At 36.7% G+C, this 19047-nt stretch overlaps 1 protein-coding gene across 4 annotated transcripts in view; it reads right to left on the bottom strand.

Moving 5' to 3' along the window:
* Positions 1–19047, bottom strand: part of DACH1 (dachshund family transcription factor 1) — a 371721-nt gene that overhangs the window by 21759 nt on the left and 330915 nt on the right. For 2 of the 4 annotated variants that reach the window (XM_069880425.1, XM_069880442.1), the window contains 2 exons: positions 18745–18813; positions 14667–14733 (listed from right to left, as the gene is read on the bottom strand). In XM_069880425.1, the coding sequence (XP_069736526.1) occupies positions 14711–14733; positions 18745–18813 (92 nt within the window). In that variant the 3' untranslated portion in view covers positions 14667–14710. The remainder of the gene's footprint in view (positions 1–14666; positions 14734–18744; positions 18814–19047) is intronic. The other 2 variants (XM_069880417.1, XM_069880433.1) reach the window with 1 other exon arrangement.

The following is a 19047-nucleotide window of genomic DNA, read 5'->3' as shown; positions in this document are numbered from 1 at the left end:
AGCAGCAACAGAAATCTGTAAAGATATTCTCTGGGCTATGTTTAGTATCAAGAGAAATTTTTGACACAATGCACTCCTAGAAACTGCAAAACTGGAAGGGAATGTGAGCTCATTCTTGGACAAGGTTCAACTGCTGGAAAAGCAATTAATTTGCTTTGGCTGTGCTAATATAGGGGAATTAGAAAGTGTGACACAAGACAAATAGAAATAATTAGTTCTCCAAAATGATGTTCTCATTAATATGGTTTGAACAGTAGAAATAAAAAACATTATTGTGGCATGTCTGCATTCTGTCCCTCGCCACAGGAGGTATAAAAATGCAAGATGCAGCATTTTTTCACCTCTGTAGTTTGTATGGTGATGGCATTTATTTTTATTTTTTATTACAGGTTTTAAGAAGAGCAAATTGTGGAGCTGATTCTGTTATCTAAAACCTACTGCATTTGCATGTAGCATGAGGATTCCCTGTGTTTCTACACCATTTTCTTCCTGTGAAAATATGAAGATATAAATATAACTGACTAGGCTTTTCACAACAATACATTTAAGTTTCTAAATTGAAACTTTGATTTCAATGTTGTTTATTTAAATCATATTTTAGGGTATGCAATACACAAAATATAATAGCTTGTTCTGTAGTTTATGCTGCTATAGCAAAAGATTGCACTAACAAAGGAGTTTATGACATTCTCTCTAAATCTGGTAAAATAAAATGACTTTTCTTTTTCCATAACATGAATGCATATGTATGCAATTGATAAAGTATGTAGAGGTAGATTTTCAGTTGTTCTTACTTTTAACACTTACATAAATACAAACCAGGTTTTCTACAAGAAGTGAAAATCACTAGCTGGTACTCTTCACAAGAACAGATCACTAGAAGGCTGTTCAAGACATTTGTTCACCTACACTCCGAATTTCTTAGCTTGTTGCAAGATTAAAAGTGATGTAATTTCAGGTACCTGTGATTTTTTTCCCCTGCAGGCAATATGCCTTCCAGTTTTTACCAAGTTCCAACTGAAGGCATCTCCTGTTGAAAGTTTTGCTGTGTACATACTATTCATCTGAAATCCGATATTAAAATGCAGTGATTTAATTTGTTTCTGCTTTCAGTCAGCTGGCAAATCTACAGCTTCCAACAGACATAAAGATTTTCTATGTGAATATAAGGGGAGAGAAAATGGGGGCATGTCTACCTTGACGTATTTTGATAGATGATTACTACCATTGAGAAAATTCTCAAGTGCAGTTACAACAGAGGTTTAGAAAAAATATCCAAGAAAATTTCTAGAACTCAAACTGTAATAATTCTGTATAAACAGAATCCTGTCTTCAGGGAAATTGTTGATAAGAGAAAAGGTAATGAAGGACTTAAAAGTTAAAACTTGTCAAACTTCCTGTTCTTTCAATTATCATTTATTCTTTAACAACATGGATATAATAATTTATGTTTCTAATTTGGTAAGAATGTGTCAGTTAAACACATGCATGAATGACCATAATACTTGCAAAATGCTGGGAAGTACCTTCTTCCTTAACCATCAATTCTGTTGCTAGTCAGCTTTCTTCCGCAATTTTTTATTTAATGTGGCTGTCTTTTAGTTATTTCTTTTCAGCCAAATCTTAGAACTAGCACCTCATATCCTATCTCCTCAGTTTTTCTAGACCAGCCTTTGATTAAAGGTTTTTGGTATTCAAATACTGTTCTACCTTTGTTCAGATCTTCTCATTTTCCATCCATATGGCTAATTTCTTTCTCAGTTTGATTTTCTTGGCTTTTCCCTCAACTTTTTTAGTTCCTTAGGCCTGAGATCTTCTTCCCATTGCCTCCCTATCCATGCTTTTTATCTGAGCAGTCTAATCCACAAACAGAAATTCAGCCATCATATCCACGTTGACAAATGACATAGAGCATTGTACCCCAGGTGGTTGGGAAAACAGGGTTTTCAATCATTCACCTGTTCAGACTTTTCCTCCTCTTCCCCACTACTACTACTCTAAGGCACTATGAACCACTCTTCATCTTGTCTGTCAGTGAAGTTCAAAATCAAGGTATTCTGTTTGTTTGTTACTTCTGACTCTTCATTACAACATAAGGTCTAAATTTCTTCCCTTAAAAAATCTCTACCCCTTATTTTCCTATGTAAATTTTTATGCTGTTTCTCCTATCTTGCCTACTAAAGCTTACTTCTATCCATGTGGCAAAAAGTATTTTCCTAGTCTGCTTCTTCGAATCATCACTCCTTTTTAATGCCTTCACTGGCTCTTCCATTTTAACAGGTGGAAATGCAGTACTTGAAAATTTTTGCCTTACCCTTCACTGTGTGTGTTACTCCTTATCAAAATGCTTCATACTGGAATGATGAAATTCCAAATTTCATCCAAATGAAATAAACATCCTTATAGTTTTTTCCCTTATTGCTCTTCAGAGTTGAGAAGATCCTCATGCAATATTTGCAAGACTAACTCACTACAATCCTTCAGGCTTGAAATCTGGATTTGCAGGTGAGTCTGACACTAAGACCTGAGATAAGGAATGGTACCTGATTCAGGAATATGATCAGAAATATGAATTCATGAATGCATGTAACTTCTCCAATGAACTGAAGAAGTTGTTTACCAGCACAGTCACTAGCTTCTCATAACCATCACCTCATCTCAAAATATATTTATGCAAAACTTTGAGGGAAATTTAATTACTTGGCTATATTACTTCACTAATTTTTGTTTACCTTGGTTGTGATCAGGGACAGTAATTTCATAAATATTCAAGGGGACATAGGTAGGAACAATCACATCAAAAGATCTAATGAATACTATTGCACCATTGCTGATGTAAGATAGGTTTACCTCACAGAAGAAATGTATTGAATACGCTTTCACAGAAATGACTGGCAACTACTTTGCTTCTTTCTGTTGCCATAGCATTCTTGAGGACAGATTTGCATTTGATGACTCAGGTTTAATTAAATGTTACATCTTCTTTCTGATTCTGACCAAAACTTCAAAAGGAAAGCATATAATAAATGCATGCTCTTCATCTCCTGAAGTACAGAAGACTGATTCTGGTTTATCTTCACTTCTGTGAGTAGAAAACTATACCAGATTGAGCCTGTCTCTATAACAGGAAGCTGAAGACAGAAATTTTCAGCCACCTTGGACTTCCAGAGGGCAGACTTTGGACTGTTCAGAAGGCTGACTGATAAAGTTCCATGGGAGACCGTCCTTAAGAGCCTAAGAGGGCTGGATGCTCTAAGAAGGAAATACTAGTGGCATAAGATCAGGATATTCCTGTGTGCCAGAAAATGAGCCAGCAGGGAAGAAAACCAGGTTGGTTGAGCAGAGAGATTTGGGTAGATCTCAGAAAAAAGATGAAAGTTTATGAGCTTTGAAAGAAGGGGCAGGTATCTTGGGAGGACTTCAGAGATGAAGTGAGATCACAGAGAGAGAAAATCAGAAGGGCTAAAGCCCAACTAAAACTTAGATTGGCCAGTTCTGTGAAAGATAACAAAAAAATATTTCTACGAATATATCAATAACAAAAGGAAGGCCTTATAAACCAGAAGACATGGAGGAAGAGTAGAACAAAGCTCCCATGATCCATGAGGAAGTGGCTAGAGACCTGCTCAGCCAATTAGACATTCACAAGTCTGTAGGACCAGATGGGATCCATCTGAGGGAATAAAGGGAGCTGGTGGAGGTGCTTGCCAAACCCCTTTCCATCATTTACCAGCAGTCCTGGCTGACTGGGGAAGTTCCACTTGACTGGAGGCTGGCAAACCTTGCGCCCATTTAAAAGAAGGGTCAGAGGGAGGCTCCAGGAAACTACAGGCCTGTCAGTCTGACCTCAGTACCGGGTAAGGTCATGGAGCAGGTCATCTTGATTGTTACCATGCAGTACATGCAAGACAGCATGTCCAGGCCCAGTCAGCACGGGTTTATGAAAGGCAGGTCCTGCCAAACTAACCTGATTGCCTTCTATGACAAGGTAGCCCATTTAACGGATGAGGGAAAGGCTGTGGATATAGTGTACCTGGGCCTCAGCCTTTGACATCGTTTCTCACAGCATTCTTCATGAGAAACTGGTTGCCACCTGCCTCAACAGGTATCCCCTCTGCTGCATTAAAAACTGGCTGCATAGCCAGGCACGAAGAGTTGTGGTTAAAATAGTTAAATCCAGCTGGAGACTGGTCACAAGTGGTGTTCCCCAGGGCTCAGTGTTCAGTTCTGTTCAATATCTTCATCAATGATCTGCACGAGGGGATTGAGTGAACCCTTAGTAACTTCACTGACACTAAACTGGGAGGAAATGTCGATCCGCTTGAGGGTAGGGAGGCTCTACAGAGGGATCTGAACAGGCTGGATCAATGGACTGAGGCCAGCAGGATGAGGTTTAACAAGGCCAAGTGCAGAGTCCTTGTAAACAACAACACCATGGCTTGGAGTTGGGGAGGCATCCCCATTGGAGAAGGACCTGGGGGTGTTTGTTGACAGCTAGATGAATAAAAGCAGCAGTGTGTCCAGGTGGCCAGGAAGGCCAATAGCATCTTGGCTTGTATCAGAAATAGCGTGGCCAGCAGGACATGTGAAGTGATTCTGCCCCTGTACTCAGCACTGGTGAGGCCACACCTCGAATACTGCGTTCAGTTTTGGGCCCCTGACTACGAGAAAGACATTGAGGTCCTGGAGCACATCCAGAGAAGAACAACAGAGCTGGTGAAGGGGATGGAGAACAAGTGTAGTGAGGCTGAGGGAACTAGGGTTGTTTAGCCTAGTGAAGAGGAGGATGAGGGGAGACCTTATCACCATCTACAACTACCTGAAAGGAGGTTGTAGCAAGGTGAGTGTTGGTCTCTTCTCCCAAGTGATAGGTGATAGGATGAGAGGGAATGGCCTCAAGCTGCACCAGCAGAGGTTCAGACTGAACATTAGGAAAAATTTCTTCATAGAAATGGTTATCAAGCACTGGAACAGGCTGCCCAGGGAGGTGGTTGAGTCACCATCCCTGGAGGAATTTAAAAGACAGGCAGATGGGGTGTTTAGGGATTTGATTTAGTAGTGGACAGGTATGGTTAGGCTCGATGGTCTTTTCCAACCTAGCGATTCTAAAATTCCATGATTCTACAAAATTTAATTGAGTTTTAGGGTTAGGAAGCTGGCAGAACCTGTATAATTTAAATAATCCGTTCCCCATCACTTTTCTCTACCTTCAAACCTTTTACATGTCATTATGGAAGGTATTTTGACCAAACTGTTTATGTCTACATAGAAGTAAAAGAATCTAGAGTTTATGTTGGGTTTTTTTTTACGAAAGCTGAACACATATGGTCAACTCGGTATATGAAGTGTAACCATATCAAATCAAGTAATAATCAAATAATGATAGGCAACAAGTGTTGTACTTTCAAAGCTGTGTCTAACAAGGAGAAGACTTGAAATGACATACACCAGGTGCACTTTGTCATCAGCTGGATATTCATAGAGGTTATCCATCAGCCTGAGCAAGTGCAGAACTAGCACAGATGATGTGTTACATGTATTCTATTAGCATGAAATTTTGGGACATATATTCTACCACCAGTATTGAAGTGGATAAATTCCATTTAGTTTTCCATATTTCTATGCAATGACAGAGCATGAAGAAAGATATAAAAGGGAGGGCAAAACCATGAAACTTCACTCTTGCAAAATTTAAGTTCAGCCTCTGATCTACCACAGATTTCCAACATATCTATGATTAAGCTCCTCAGCCCCTGTATGACAGAAAGATACTTGCTTTGTTCTGCATCACTATATTACCTGATGACAAGATTAAATCCAGTAAAGACTGCAAAGTTTTCAAGATACTACAATGATAACATTTCTACTAGCTTTCCAGTTACTCCTGACGTAGCTCAAAAAAATTTACCTGACACAGGCCACAATGTTGCAAACTTGAATCAGTAAAACAAACAAACAAACAAACAAACAAATAGATATCTGTTTACTAAAACTTACATTAATGTAGAAAAATGATTATAATTGAAGTATCCTCTGAAATAACAGCAATTTAATATACTATTTTTGGATTAGCTAATTTTGGTAGACTTAAGAAATCAAGTGTTTTCTCATGAATAATCTGTCCTTAAACAGTTTCTCAGAACTATTATGCACAAACAAGCTTTCATTCAGCTTGATGCTTGATTTTGTTTTCTGTTTTCACATACATATTTACATCAGCAATTAAAAAGAATTATACACTCTTCATGAATAAATTCTGTTCAATGTCTGCTAAAGACCAACTTTACTTCTTCAGCTATTTCTTCATATGGTTACTATTGCAAGCTTCATGGTGAAACTGAGTTTAAAAACAAAACAAAACAAAACAAAACAAAACAAAACAAAGCAGAAAAGAAGGAAGCAGCTACGGAAAGATTTTAATACTGAATGTAGAGAAAGAAGGCAAAGGTCTTCCAGAGAAAAGAGAAAGTACAAGAATACTCCAAGGTTTATCAACAAAGTTCTGGGCTGGCATATTGAGGGCCAGGTGTCTACTTGGCCAAAGGGCTGCTGAGTCAAATATGGTGAAAAATATCAGATCTTTTTGAAAGTCAGTGAGTTTGAACTTCTTTAAAAACAAAACAAAAAAACCCACAACTTTTTTCCACATCTCACATTTTCATATCTCAGTCAAATGCTATGTAAAATACAACTGAGTCAACAGATAATAGGAGAGCAAGATCTAGAGAAATGACCCCATGAATGTTTGACTGTTTCCACTAAAAATGCTAGAAGAGTGGCACAGGCCTTCTCTTTGGAATTAATGTAGTAATAAACACTTTTTCATTCACAATATACCATAAGCCATAAATGTCCATTTAATATAACACAAATAAAAAATTTAATATGTTCAAAAATGTTCTAAATGAGCAAGAAGTGCTTAATTCAACATCAGGTATGATTTGAATCAGCCTTCCATATCCCGCATAGCTGCTAGCTGCTGCTCCAGAAAGGCTTGGATCTTCCATAGGCATGACTCAGGAGAATCGGGAGACATCCCTGGTGACTGGAAGAAGGGTAATGTTGTGCTCATTTTTTAAAAGGGCAGAAAAGACAACCCTGATTACTACTGACCTGTCAGCCTCACCTCTGTGCCTGGGAAGATCATGGATCACATCCTCCAAGAAGCTATGCTAAAGCACATGGAGGACATGGAAGTGATTAATGGCAGCCAACACAGCTTCACCAGGGGCAAATCCTGTCTGATCAATTCAGTGGCTTCCTACGATGGGGTGATTGAAGCAGTGGAGAACTAAATCAGTTTTTAGGTAGTATAATGATTAATGTTGTTAAGATATATCTTAACTTCTCTCTGAAAATCCCTTTTCAGTTGCAGACATGCAAGGATGAGATGAGAAATTGATGATGATTTTCCTTCATAGATTAGCTTACATTGCTTTGCTAACAAATTTTCTTTTTCGGTGTCTGACAGTCAAAAAGAGCGGTGAACAGGATAGCCACTGTTCATACTTAATATTTTAGATTTGACTGAACCTGAAATTCAAGATTTGAAATCTAATCTGGATTTGGTGTTTCTTTTTATCTGCCCAAGCTGAGGTACCTTTCAGGAAGGAGACACAGATCTCCTTCTCTAATAGATTCCCTTCTACGTGTGCTAAGTGGCTCAAGTAACTTACCAAGTACTAGTAGTTCTTTGAAGCATAGTAGTTCTAGCAGAACTGAAAATTATTACTGTTATTTTGACATAAGAATTGTCTCCCTCATGCTTCACATGACAAGTCACAAGGGAAGCACAACCATTAGAAAAACATCAAGCCATGAAATATTTTGAAGTTTTAATGATTTCATAAAAGAATGCGATACTAATATTGACAGATGAAATTCCTTTATAAGGTGTTGATACACAAATACCAGGCATATTTTAATCTCTATAGTAGTTTAAAACCCAAATGCCAAGAAACAATCTTCTTTATTACAGACATTACAGCTGACATGATGCCACTTTCCAGCACTTGTCTAAGAAGTAGTGGATGTGGCTGAGGGAACAAAAAAGAAAGAGCAAAGGAGACTCCACACTGTGTAGAGGCAAATGCTGATATGCAGCTTACAGTCAACAGATATAGCCTTCTGACCAATGGAAAGAGGCATAGTTTATGGTTTAGTTGTGAATGAACTAGGAATCAACTTTGTTTATATTTGTTTCATGACACACTATAGAAATGTTTTGCTATAAGGATGTTGTTGTTTTAATAAATTTTTTATCTTAGTTTAAAAAATAAAGTCTTTTAGTTCATTCGCTAGAAGGGAAAAAAAGGGTTTGCTTTTCAGCTGATTTGACTATGCTAGAAGTGTGTGGTTTACTAGTCTGTTCAGGTTTCTGTTACTTTCTCAGGGAGAAGATGAAGGGAAACATAAATAGGTAGGATGGTGGCTTGCAGTGTCTATCTTTCCCAGGTAGCAAAACGACCGAGGTGACCAGAAAGATCTATTAGTTAAGAATTTGTCTATCCTATCCTTCCCTCTTTGAATAATATGAACATGGAGGAGGCAGGAAGGAAGAGACGAACAAAAGTGATGCAAGTCAAACCAACTCTATATAAAATCTTAATAGCCTCTTTGGTGCAGAATGAGTTTTATTTAATATTCTTATTGTTCTTAATTTTTTCCCTTGACTCTGTTCATGCTTAGTCATTAATTTTACACATAGTTGCTTTAAAAGTGCACTAAAGTGCCACGTTGGAAGAAAGCCTCTGATTGATTAATCATTTATCTCAGTAGAAAAGCCATGAACATATTTGATTTCCAGCAGCTTGGTATATATACAGCTATAAAATGAGATGTAAAGTGCAATAGATAGGTATTTCAAAGAAAATGTGAAGAAGTTCATGTAAGAGTTGAAGTGCTGAATGAGGGCTCTATAAGAATACTTTGCAACATATATGTAACTGCTTATTAACTGTATGCCCTTTCTTTGCTTTTTGGATGACAGATAACAGGTTTATGTATCTTTAAGTTCAAAGGTGTAGATAACAATGACCTATGAACACTATGAAACAATTGTCTATTTATAAGTTACTGCCTGCAATCAATACGACCTTCTGTTTAAGTTAATCAATGCTGTCTTTAATTGATTAGCTTGAGTTGAAAACCTGCCAAAGTGCTGAACTCCTGGGCAGGGGGATAAGGAACATACTTATTACTGTTGTTTTCCATGTATTGTAAGATAATTTCAGTATTTATTCACGGACAAGGAAATATGATGCAAAATAAACCATTATTGTATGTTTCCTCACTGAATATTCAAATTTCAACAGTAAAAGACAGGCAAACTAGCAAGAGATGTCATAAATATCTAGTGTAAAGCTTCTAAAGATTACTCTTCTTAGGGGAAATAAACTATTTAAATTGATAAACAGGAAGGGAGCCCAGTCTTTCTAAAATGCATAAAAATTAGAGAACTTATTTTCAGAGATACACTTTCTGCAATGATAATGAAATTCAAGGGGGTGCACGCAGATTAATGTTGTTATTTACTATTGTGTATATAATTTCATAGAAGTGCACAGCACTATACAGATTAATAGTAAATGCACGACCCTGACATTAATACAAGGCATTACACACTGCAGTCAAAACGCAGCTGAAGTTTAAGGCAGTAATCAGTACAAAAATGAGGCATTATAAGTATTTGTTACTGCAAATAGGAACAATATTTAACCAGCAAATATTTCAGGAAGACTGAACAAAAATAAAATAGAGTCAGGTGGACTAACGAAATGGAATTAGTACAGCAGCTTCACTAAACGTCACTGAGGGTAAAACCTTAAACTTCTAACATCTTCCCTCCTTCAACACCACCACTAGGTCTGAAAATATGTGTGTGTGGGTTTTTGTATAAGAAAGACAAAAAGAGAAGAACAATGCAGAAAACACACTATGCTTCCGCATGTAAAATTGAATAGTGTGTGTGCATACGTTCTCACCAATGCATCAATTTGTTTGACAGACTCTGGAATGCAGAGAAGGATCAATAACAGGACAGCAGACATTCCTCCCCAGTGGGTAACTACAACAGCTTTGCTCCATTGTGTTGTCTTTTTCACACTTCTTTTGGAAGCTCAGATCACTACCATGGCATACAGGTCCTAGAATATCTAGGAGCCACACTCTCACAAGACACAGTATTTCACAAACAATGGACCTGGTTTGTATCTGTTCATTCCTAAGCTGAATAAAAGATTTTTTCTGACAAATTAAATGAAAATTATTAATTTTTTTTTAAAAAAACCCCAAACTCTCTGGCCTAATGGAATAAAAGGCTAAGTGGCCTAAAAATCACAGAAAAGTTCATTTCCAAATAAACCCCCAGTCATTACAGCTACATAGAACCTATTTATATTTCTATGGGTCTAGAATAGTCAGCTGTTTGTTTCCATAAACAGCTTAGCTAAGTAGCAGATGTTTCCTTGGGCAGTTATTCAATATATCTAGAAAAAAAAAAATTCTCTTTGCCTTCCAGGCATCTGACAGCTTTGTTTCTAGCTCCTGACTTCTTTTCCCTGCTGAAATGTTCAACCTTTCTAGCAGGCCTGCACAACAGGTGGGTTGTGGGTCTCTTGCAGCTTGAAAAAAACATTTGTTTGGCCCATCAGCTGCTGAGAAGCATCATGTACTGTTCGATTTGCCCAGCTGCCAAGAGGCAGCAACAAGATGTCCATCAGAAAATGCAGATCTCCCAGCTTGTCACTGATCCCTCAGACTGTATATATCTCCTAGTCAGCCACCTGGTCAACCAGCAGACACATAGCTCCAGATCCTACACACATGGCCTCGCAGGTCAGAGATGTGGCCTGATAAGAAAGATTTGGGATATGCAGAAGTAATATTTGCCAGAGGAGGAGGTTGATACAGAGATGAAAGGAAGATAGGAAAGTATCTATACAAGGGAAGGTGAAACAGTGTTGAAACAGGTCTGCAGAGAAAAAGGAATGTCACATGAGAAAGTGAAAATATATACTCATTCTGAAAACGACCTGACAAAGCCATTTGAAAATCCTGGCTGTCTACTAACCCCAAGAACCTTTCTGCTAGAAGTCCTGTGCAATAATAAATGAGTAACAACAAATCCATAGTACATACTAAGTGGCAATAAAAATGGGGTAAGTGATGAAGAAGTGTCGATTGAATCAAAATGCAAAATTTACAAGTTGATACATATGTGTATCTAACATTTTTAAGCCGTTATAATGAGAAAAAAGCAATAGAAAACTTGCAAAAATATATAAAGAGTCAAGTGCTTTTCTTTGCTTGTGTTTAAATAATTAATGCTGTAAAGAATATATGACCATTGGTTTACATGGCATTATGCAGTTGGATGACCTCGATTTTGAGGAGCTATGGGAGAAAATAGAATTGCCTTTGATTAAAAGGAATGAGGACGCAGACAGGAATAGGCAGAAATGCAAAAATAGGAGACAGAAGCCCTAGGAGAAAGATGCTATTATTGAAGGGCTTCTGTAGAACGATAACAGAATGGTAAACAAAATGGACAAAAAGGTAAATGAAATGGACTTGATGCAGGTCATCACAGCCAATATCAGGGGCAAAACATTTTATTTAAATGTGTTTCAAAGAGAGCTGATGCTCCTAGAAAAGAAATATACGGCCTGTCATTTGAGGATATTGAAAACTATTTTTAAAAAGTCATTAGTTGATTTGAGAGTATTCTTGCACTGGAAAATGTATCCTATCTATGATTAGCAGCCAACAGTAATCTCAAAGTCTACAAACATGAACTCATATAAAACTTAAGATTCAGAGAAAATAGGACAAGAAATCTGAGTAAGTTGGAATTGGGAATAAAGACAGAAAATGTGACTAGGGGAGTGGCTGAGATTGGTTAAACACGGAGATAGAACTACAGAAACCATCAACTGGGAGACAGTGAAAAGGAGCTAGTAACAGAAATGGCTGGCTGACAGTAACTGAGACTGAAGCTGGGGGATGGAGTGATTTAGTCTGACTAGGCAACAAGAATAGAAGGAAACATGTGGGACAAAACACAGACAGGGCAAGAAAGTCAGATAAAGTAATTTGAAGTCTCTTATAGGGAGAAATCTTGACAAGTAATTGGATATGTGGCATGCAAATACGAGTATTACAAATCAATATCTGGAGATGTCTGGATGCTGATTAACAAGGATATTAGGCATAAGAACTTAAAATTAGAGGCTGGAATTATGACTGGATACAAATACATACTGGTACTGAAAGGTGAGACAAGTAAGAGTCGAGAAAGAGATTATAAAATCTGGAAATGGATATTAGGACTGATACAAACGCCAGAGATAAGGGAGAAACAAGAATAAGAAAGCTTGATGGAGACACTGTTGAAAGTGATAAAGCTTGCAAGAAAAGAAAAAGGAAAATTCTGTGCCTAAGAGCATGAAATGTATCCCAAGATTGTCTTTATGTCAACAAGTATCTGTAAAACCCCCATGGCAAAATGGTCATTCCTTAGACTATGCTGCTTATAATAATGTCTTATTACAGTTTATCAGTTTCTTTTTTAGCTTTGTCACTGTGCATCTAAAGATTCAAATCCACAAGGTGATAAGATGTCTTCTCACAGTGAAACTTCTAACTTTGTAGTTTACTTGTTAAAAAGAAAACCCTAGGAAATGGTTACTGAGGACATTATTCAAATGGTGAAGTCAACCACTCAACTGTAAGGAAATGCCAAAATCAATGTTTAACATACAAAAGAAACTGAGATAATAATTCACACCTCTTCTGTAAAGCATGACATCTAATGACGAAAGTTTTATATACCAGTTGCTATATAAAGCATAAGAACACACACTGAACACTGAAGATAAAGAAAATATTGGATAGATATCCATTTATTCAACCACATCCTTGTCCCCTGCACTGAATAAGATGGGGTACTGTGAAAAATACAGTATCTAATCATATAATTAAAGATTATATCATGATGCATATACAAAGACAGTTGAACAAAGGTGCGGAAGACAACCTTAATTCTGCCATTTCCTAATTTTGGAATGTTTGACTTTACAACTTTGATAATGGCCTTTTCCAATAAAGTTTTTGATCTCATATGAAATATCATCACACATTTCCACATGCTTTTGTCCAAGACTTATACATCAGAAAAGAAATTGTGCGCACAAGCTTCGCAGAACCATCAAAAGCTCTTTTTCAACATGGAAGTCCTTCAGATAGCTATCTTTCAAAACACAAATATAGTAAGAAAGAATCAAGGTCTACTCTTTGCTGAGATTATTACACTGATTTTGCTTGTTGAAAAATACATTTAACAATATTCAAACCAATACAGAAATCAGTTTAGGTTAGGTTTTCAGGCAAATGAAGCTCTATCTAAGCAATTTTTGTTAGTGTGGAAGGCAGCTGTAGAACAGCTTTCCTCTAGTACTTAGGCAGCAAAATGCATGCATGTTTCTTGGTATGGGAGAAGTTAAATCATAATTTCTTTCTCACTCTTTCTCAGTAGCCTTCAAAGGTGTTACAAGTAACTCATACAGGACTATGCAGTAAGTATGCCGAGTTGTAGTTTCTTTATTTCTGTATTCCTGGATCTGCTCAACATCTCCACTTCCTGACTTGTCCTTTTGGGGAGGGAAAAAGACACATGGCCCTGGAAGCTTTTATGTTCATGGTAGCTGAATGGCTCTTTTTCTTACATCAGGAAAGCATAGTCTGAAGCCACTTAACTGTACTGTTAATATGAGCCTACAGAAGAGGTGAAGAATTAGAAAAGATAAAGGACTTAGAAAGCATAAGTTTATTTTTCTAAGGGTCAGGGAAAGTAAGAGACTCGTTTGCAGAAAGGCTAGAAGGAAAATACTATCTGCAGCAGAATTAGGAAGTGAGATATGAAATTTTGATTGACAGACAAAAGCAACAAAATTTCCACTAGAGGAAAATGCAGAGTAAGGGAGACAGTAGAGTAGGACGGGAAAATTTTGAGCACAGGCAAAGTACAAAGGGTCACAAACAGACATTTTGGTGTAAAAAAAAAGACAGGCCTGAGAATTCATGGGAACTGAACAGGATGAAAAGAATGTTAGCAGAAAATTGTGGAGCTGGCTTTAGAAGATGCTGGAATGATGGCACGTAGAAGTTGGAATTTAGTTGGTAGAAAGTAGGAAAGAAATGGAGAAGATAAACAAAATAGCAGCCTGAGAGGCAGAGCATTTGGTTCAACTTCCTATTCTTATCAGGATAGCTTTGGGAGAAAAGCACAAAACAATTTGGGAGCAATTTGGGAAAAGGAAGACATGATGGGGACACCATTGTGAAAAGAATGGTCAAGGGGAAAGACAGTGCAGAAGCAGAAAATTTTTAGATGAATTTAGGTAATGTGTAAAAGAAGTGGTCATTAAATGGAATGAAGATGAATGTACAGGACTTGGGAGGGAAACTAGTGGGAGAGAGAAAACTGGGAATGGGGATTTATAGAGGAAATTAATAATGTAGGCTGACAAATACATGGTAAGTAACTACATAGGGAAGAAAAAGTCAATGGAAATAAGAACATCAGTAAATGTCATTGTACTAGTGCTTAGTAAGAGGTCTGGCAACACAACAGTAAATAAAAGTCAAACATTATCTTTGTATGGTACCTTTTTGTGTGGGATGAGGGGGTCTTGGGAAACCGGATTGGGAGCTAGGCATAGGCATCTAGTGAACCTACAATATGTATGGAGAAGAGGATAATCTGCTTTATTATTATTTTAAACAGAAGCAAGAAAGAAAACATTTAAAACCAGTGTCTACACCAGTTCCTAATAACTTAGTATTTCTTTGTATCAGTTAAAAATACATAAGTATGTTTGAGACCCATAATTTGGTTATTTATTATGACTATTTGTCAGCACTTTATGGATATTCCAGTAAACTACTCTCTATCCAGTATTTAAAAAAAAAAACAACAACAACAAACTCAACCCTAAAATATCCTTTATTGCTTCTTTTAATAGTCTTTTATCTCTCCCATTTTAAAAAAACTTTACATGAACTAAAAGTGAATCTGAATGAGTGCCACACGATGAAAAACAGAACAGAACACACCCCACTTATTGACAAGTACAATTACCTTTATGTTTAAATTAGTTCTACTCCTTACTCACAAAAGTGATAATTAAAAATATCAACATTAAGTATAACTTAAAAATATCAACATCAAGTATAACTTCAGTTGACAAGTATCTTTTTATTTATAATAAATAGCAGATAAAATCTTTACTTTTAATTATGATTTCCTTACATCATATTTTATTAAATGTTGAAATTACACTTGGTAATTCAATTATTTCACTTCCCCACAGAACGCTGCAGCTTTTCTACTTTGCTTTATTTAGTTATAGAAATGCATAGCATACTTAATACAGCAAGTTGAAAAAAATTAATGATCATGGATAAAGAGACTATTACCCTATTACTATTATACTTTGATATTGAGATACAGATATAATTTGAGAGGAATAAGAAAGGCTTAAGTATTTCCCTGGTAAGCAAACTGAAGCATGAAAGAGATAGCATTATATTCTTCATTAGGTATATTCTATGTTTATATATCTTATAGAATAATTTTTCCATAGTATATATTAGACTATACAAAATATCTTTTATAGGTAAAATTTAAGGATTTAATTGGAATTTTGTGAAATTGGAAAGATGCAATCTTTGTTGCCCTAAGAAAATTCAAACAAATGTTAGAAAAGTCCCAGTTTCACCCACTGCAAAGCTTTTGTAGACCTTTGCTGCTAAATTCTCCACAGAGTCCACCTGTACTGAGCATGCTTTATCCTAGTGCCACAGGAGTGAAGCAATTCTTTCCCTACAACTCTCTCCTCATTCCTGCAAACAACTGTCATGCTAAATATTGAGATAAGAAGAGAGCAATTGTCTTTGGTTTTCTCAGTCCTTCACTCCCTGATATTCAGACAGATGCAGAAGAAGAAACAGAACATGTACTGAAAACAGCAGGGAGCATGAGCATTATGGGAAGGCCAGGGGAAGCAGAGAATACAGACAGAGATGCGGTACCAAACAGGAAAGATCAATATCAGGGAATGTCAATGCAGTAAGGACTCTCAAAACATCTGTGTAAGAGGAAGAAGAAGGAAGGGTCAGACAGAGGCAGTCGTCTGGGGGTCACTGAGAAGAGAAAGACCTTGTAATTGTACAAATATAATCAGGCTGGCATGCAACTGAGTTCAGAAGAGAAGGCTGGAAGAATGTGACATTAGGAAAAAAAAACCAACACTATGTTATATAGAGCCAGAAGGAGTGAGATTAGCCATTGACAAAAGCTGGAATTGGAATGGTGAGGAAGAAACTAGGAGGCACTGGGGCACAGAGCTACAGGAGTAACAGGAACAGATGCTAAGAGGGACACAAAAATGGGAGTTCATGGAATTCCCCTTCCAGTACTGGAAGTGAACACAGAGAGTCCTGACAGTTAGGATTATTGATCTGCTATTCTGGAACTATTTCTTGAACTATTTCTGAAACCTGTCAGTCTATAATAGTTGATCCACAATGACGATCAGCTCCTACAGTTACATTTCGGTTCTAGGGGTAAATATTGTGGTAGAACTAAAAGTTCTGAAATGTCGTGTGACAGTTATGTTGAAAATATTAAATGATGAGAAATTCCCACTCTATTTTTGGAATTTTTTCCCTTTTTCTTTAAAAAATATACTAATTACATGTTAAGACTGCAAAGTATAGGCAGGAAATGTCAGAATTAAGGTTGCCTTTGCAAAGCTATCCAATATTCTGATTGGAAAATATTAAGGTCCAGTCTTTTAATGAAATCTATGGGTAGTTGGCTTTTTTTCCTTGCACCATCTTGGACAAACGAATCAAGGAAAGGTCACTAATGAGAAAGCTGTGTTTAAGTCCCTGATTTCCTTTGTTGCAGAAACAGAAATATATGAAATGATCGTAAGCAGGGAGATGAGAACTGGAAAACAATGGATAATCACGGTGAAAAAGCTGAAGTGCTGTTCCTAAGTAGTTTTGGGTAAGTTCTTTAGGATATATGCTTCCAAAATACTCAGTAATTATGTGTTGCTCATTTTATAATTTTCCACCTTGGTATCTCAGTCCATAAATGAAACTGAATTCAAGAGGAATAGTGATTTTAAATATAGTGAAGACATTTGCCAAAAATGCAAAGAATCCTGAAAAAACAGATACTCCATACTCAAAAGTTAAGCAAACTGTCACCTTAATCTTTCTGTGATTCAATTTCCCAGCTTTCAAATAGGAATACTCCAAATTTCACTTCCTCGGGGGAATGCTCCGAAGATAAAGTAATCGATGTACAAAAAGCTCACAGATACTGTAGGGACTAGTGCAATAGAATGGCCTCTGAAGAAATTAGAATTCTGTCTTTGCACCAAACAAAATAACAAACTGACTGGGTTGTAACAAAATGACATAATGACTGGATCCTTACTGAATTAATTACGGCAAATGATGCTTTAAATAAGCCATACATTTTATGGGAAGGAAAGCAGGACTCTGGAATAACAAACCTCATAACAAATACCCACTTCCCAGGCAACGTTTAATCTGGCATACTCCAACTTCTGTGTTACTGACTTTGCAGACATAACTTGCTTCAAATCTAAATGGTTTTGTTTAGATAAATACGTACGTCCTACATAAGAACTTATTGCCTCTTCTCTATTTGTTTATATGCTCAACATACTAAAAGCTTGTTGACTTTTTATTCTGTTGTTACAGTCTCCTTGTGGCACACCAGTAACAACTCTTCAGGAGTTAGAAAAAAATGATTAAATAACACACAGAAGATGTCAAATGATACTGTTAAGATGATTGACTTCGAAATGTGGAATACAGGCAATTGAGAGTGATTACTGGAGCTAATCATTTTAGGCTTGCCTCTGGAAAATGCACCTTCATTTACAATTGAAAACAAATGCTATTTTTACTGTTTAGTATTCATGTAGGTAGATTCAGCCTGTTGACTAGAGAAGACATTATAATGTAAATTCTATCTTAAAAATTTAGTCTTTACTAGTGTCTTGGTGTTTGCAATATATACATATATACACACATTCAGATTCACAGGGGGAGTAATATGGCTCTCTTTAGTATTTCTGGTATAAATTTACTCAGCAGATTTGTTTTATTAAAATGTAAATAATGGGATATGGTAAATGAAAAATCCAAGAAGGGAATAAACAGATTATTTATCGTTAATGCTCAGAGTAGTTTATTGAAACACACCTTCCAGTAACTGCCACGGAATATTAGCTATGAAATTCTCATCATGCTTTGAATGTTACCCATTAGGTATAGCCATTTGTATAGTTAAAAGGCTCAAAGTATTTCATATGTACCTTTATAAACATTGTTATCTCAAATCTGACTATACATATTCACAAAAACTCCATTCAGCATGCCTGAGATTCAACCTAATATTGCTTCAAATTAATTATTCTTCTTTAATTGTTCCTTATAAACAGAAATGACCTATTAATTTCAAGAAAATCTATCAGCACACAATGTATTCTCTCTTATAACAAGCAAGATGAACTTGACCTTGTTTGAACTTGTTTTGATGTGGCCCAGATGGTAGGCTACATGCTTGAATAGCAGTCTAAAGCTGAGGAAAAACTCATATAGCAAGATCTAGATTTATAGCCTTTTGCAAATTCCTACCTTGTATTGTCCTTTCAGCATCTGTTCTGCCCCCACTGCGGTCAGCTTCTATCTCTGGGGTCAGAGACTCTAGAAACATAGAAAGGTAAGACTGACACATATTTCATTCGATTCTTATAGCCCTTTTTACAACCTGTTACGCCAATGCTGACTTACAATACAATCAACCTTTGTCAATTTTTTTAATGTTGAACAATGACTGGAGGCCAGGACAATTTTTTGTTAGACCAGGAAGATTAATGAGCAATAGATTTTCCAAGCATAAGCTGGGGGAGGTGGGGCGGAGGGGGAAAGAAGAATAAA

This window comes from Phaenicophaeus curvirostris, chromosome 1 (assembly GCF_032191515.1).
Source record: "Phaenicophaeus curvirostris isolate KB17595 chromosome 1, BPBGC_Pcur_1.0, whole genome shotgun sequence".
Lineage (NCBI taxonomy): Eukaryota > Metazoa > Chordata > Aves > Cuculiformes > Cuculidae > Phaenicophaeus > Phaenicophaeus curvirostris.
This window is presented reverse-complemented; position numbering and strand designations above follow the sequence as displayed.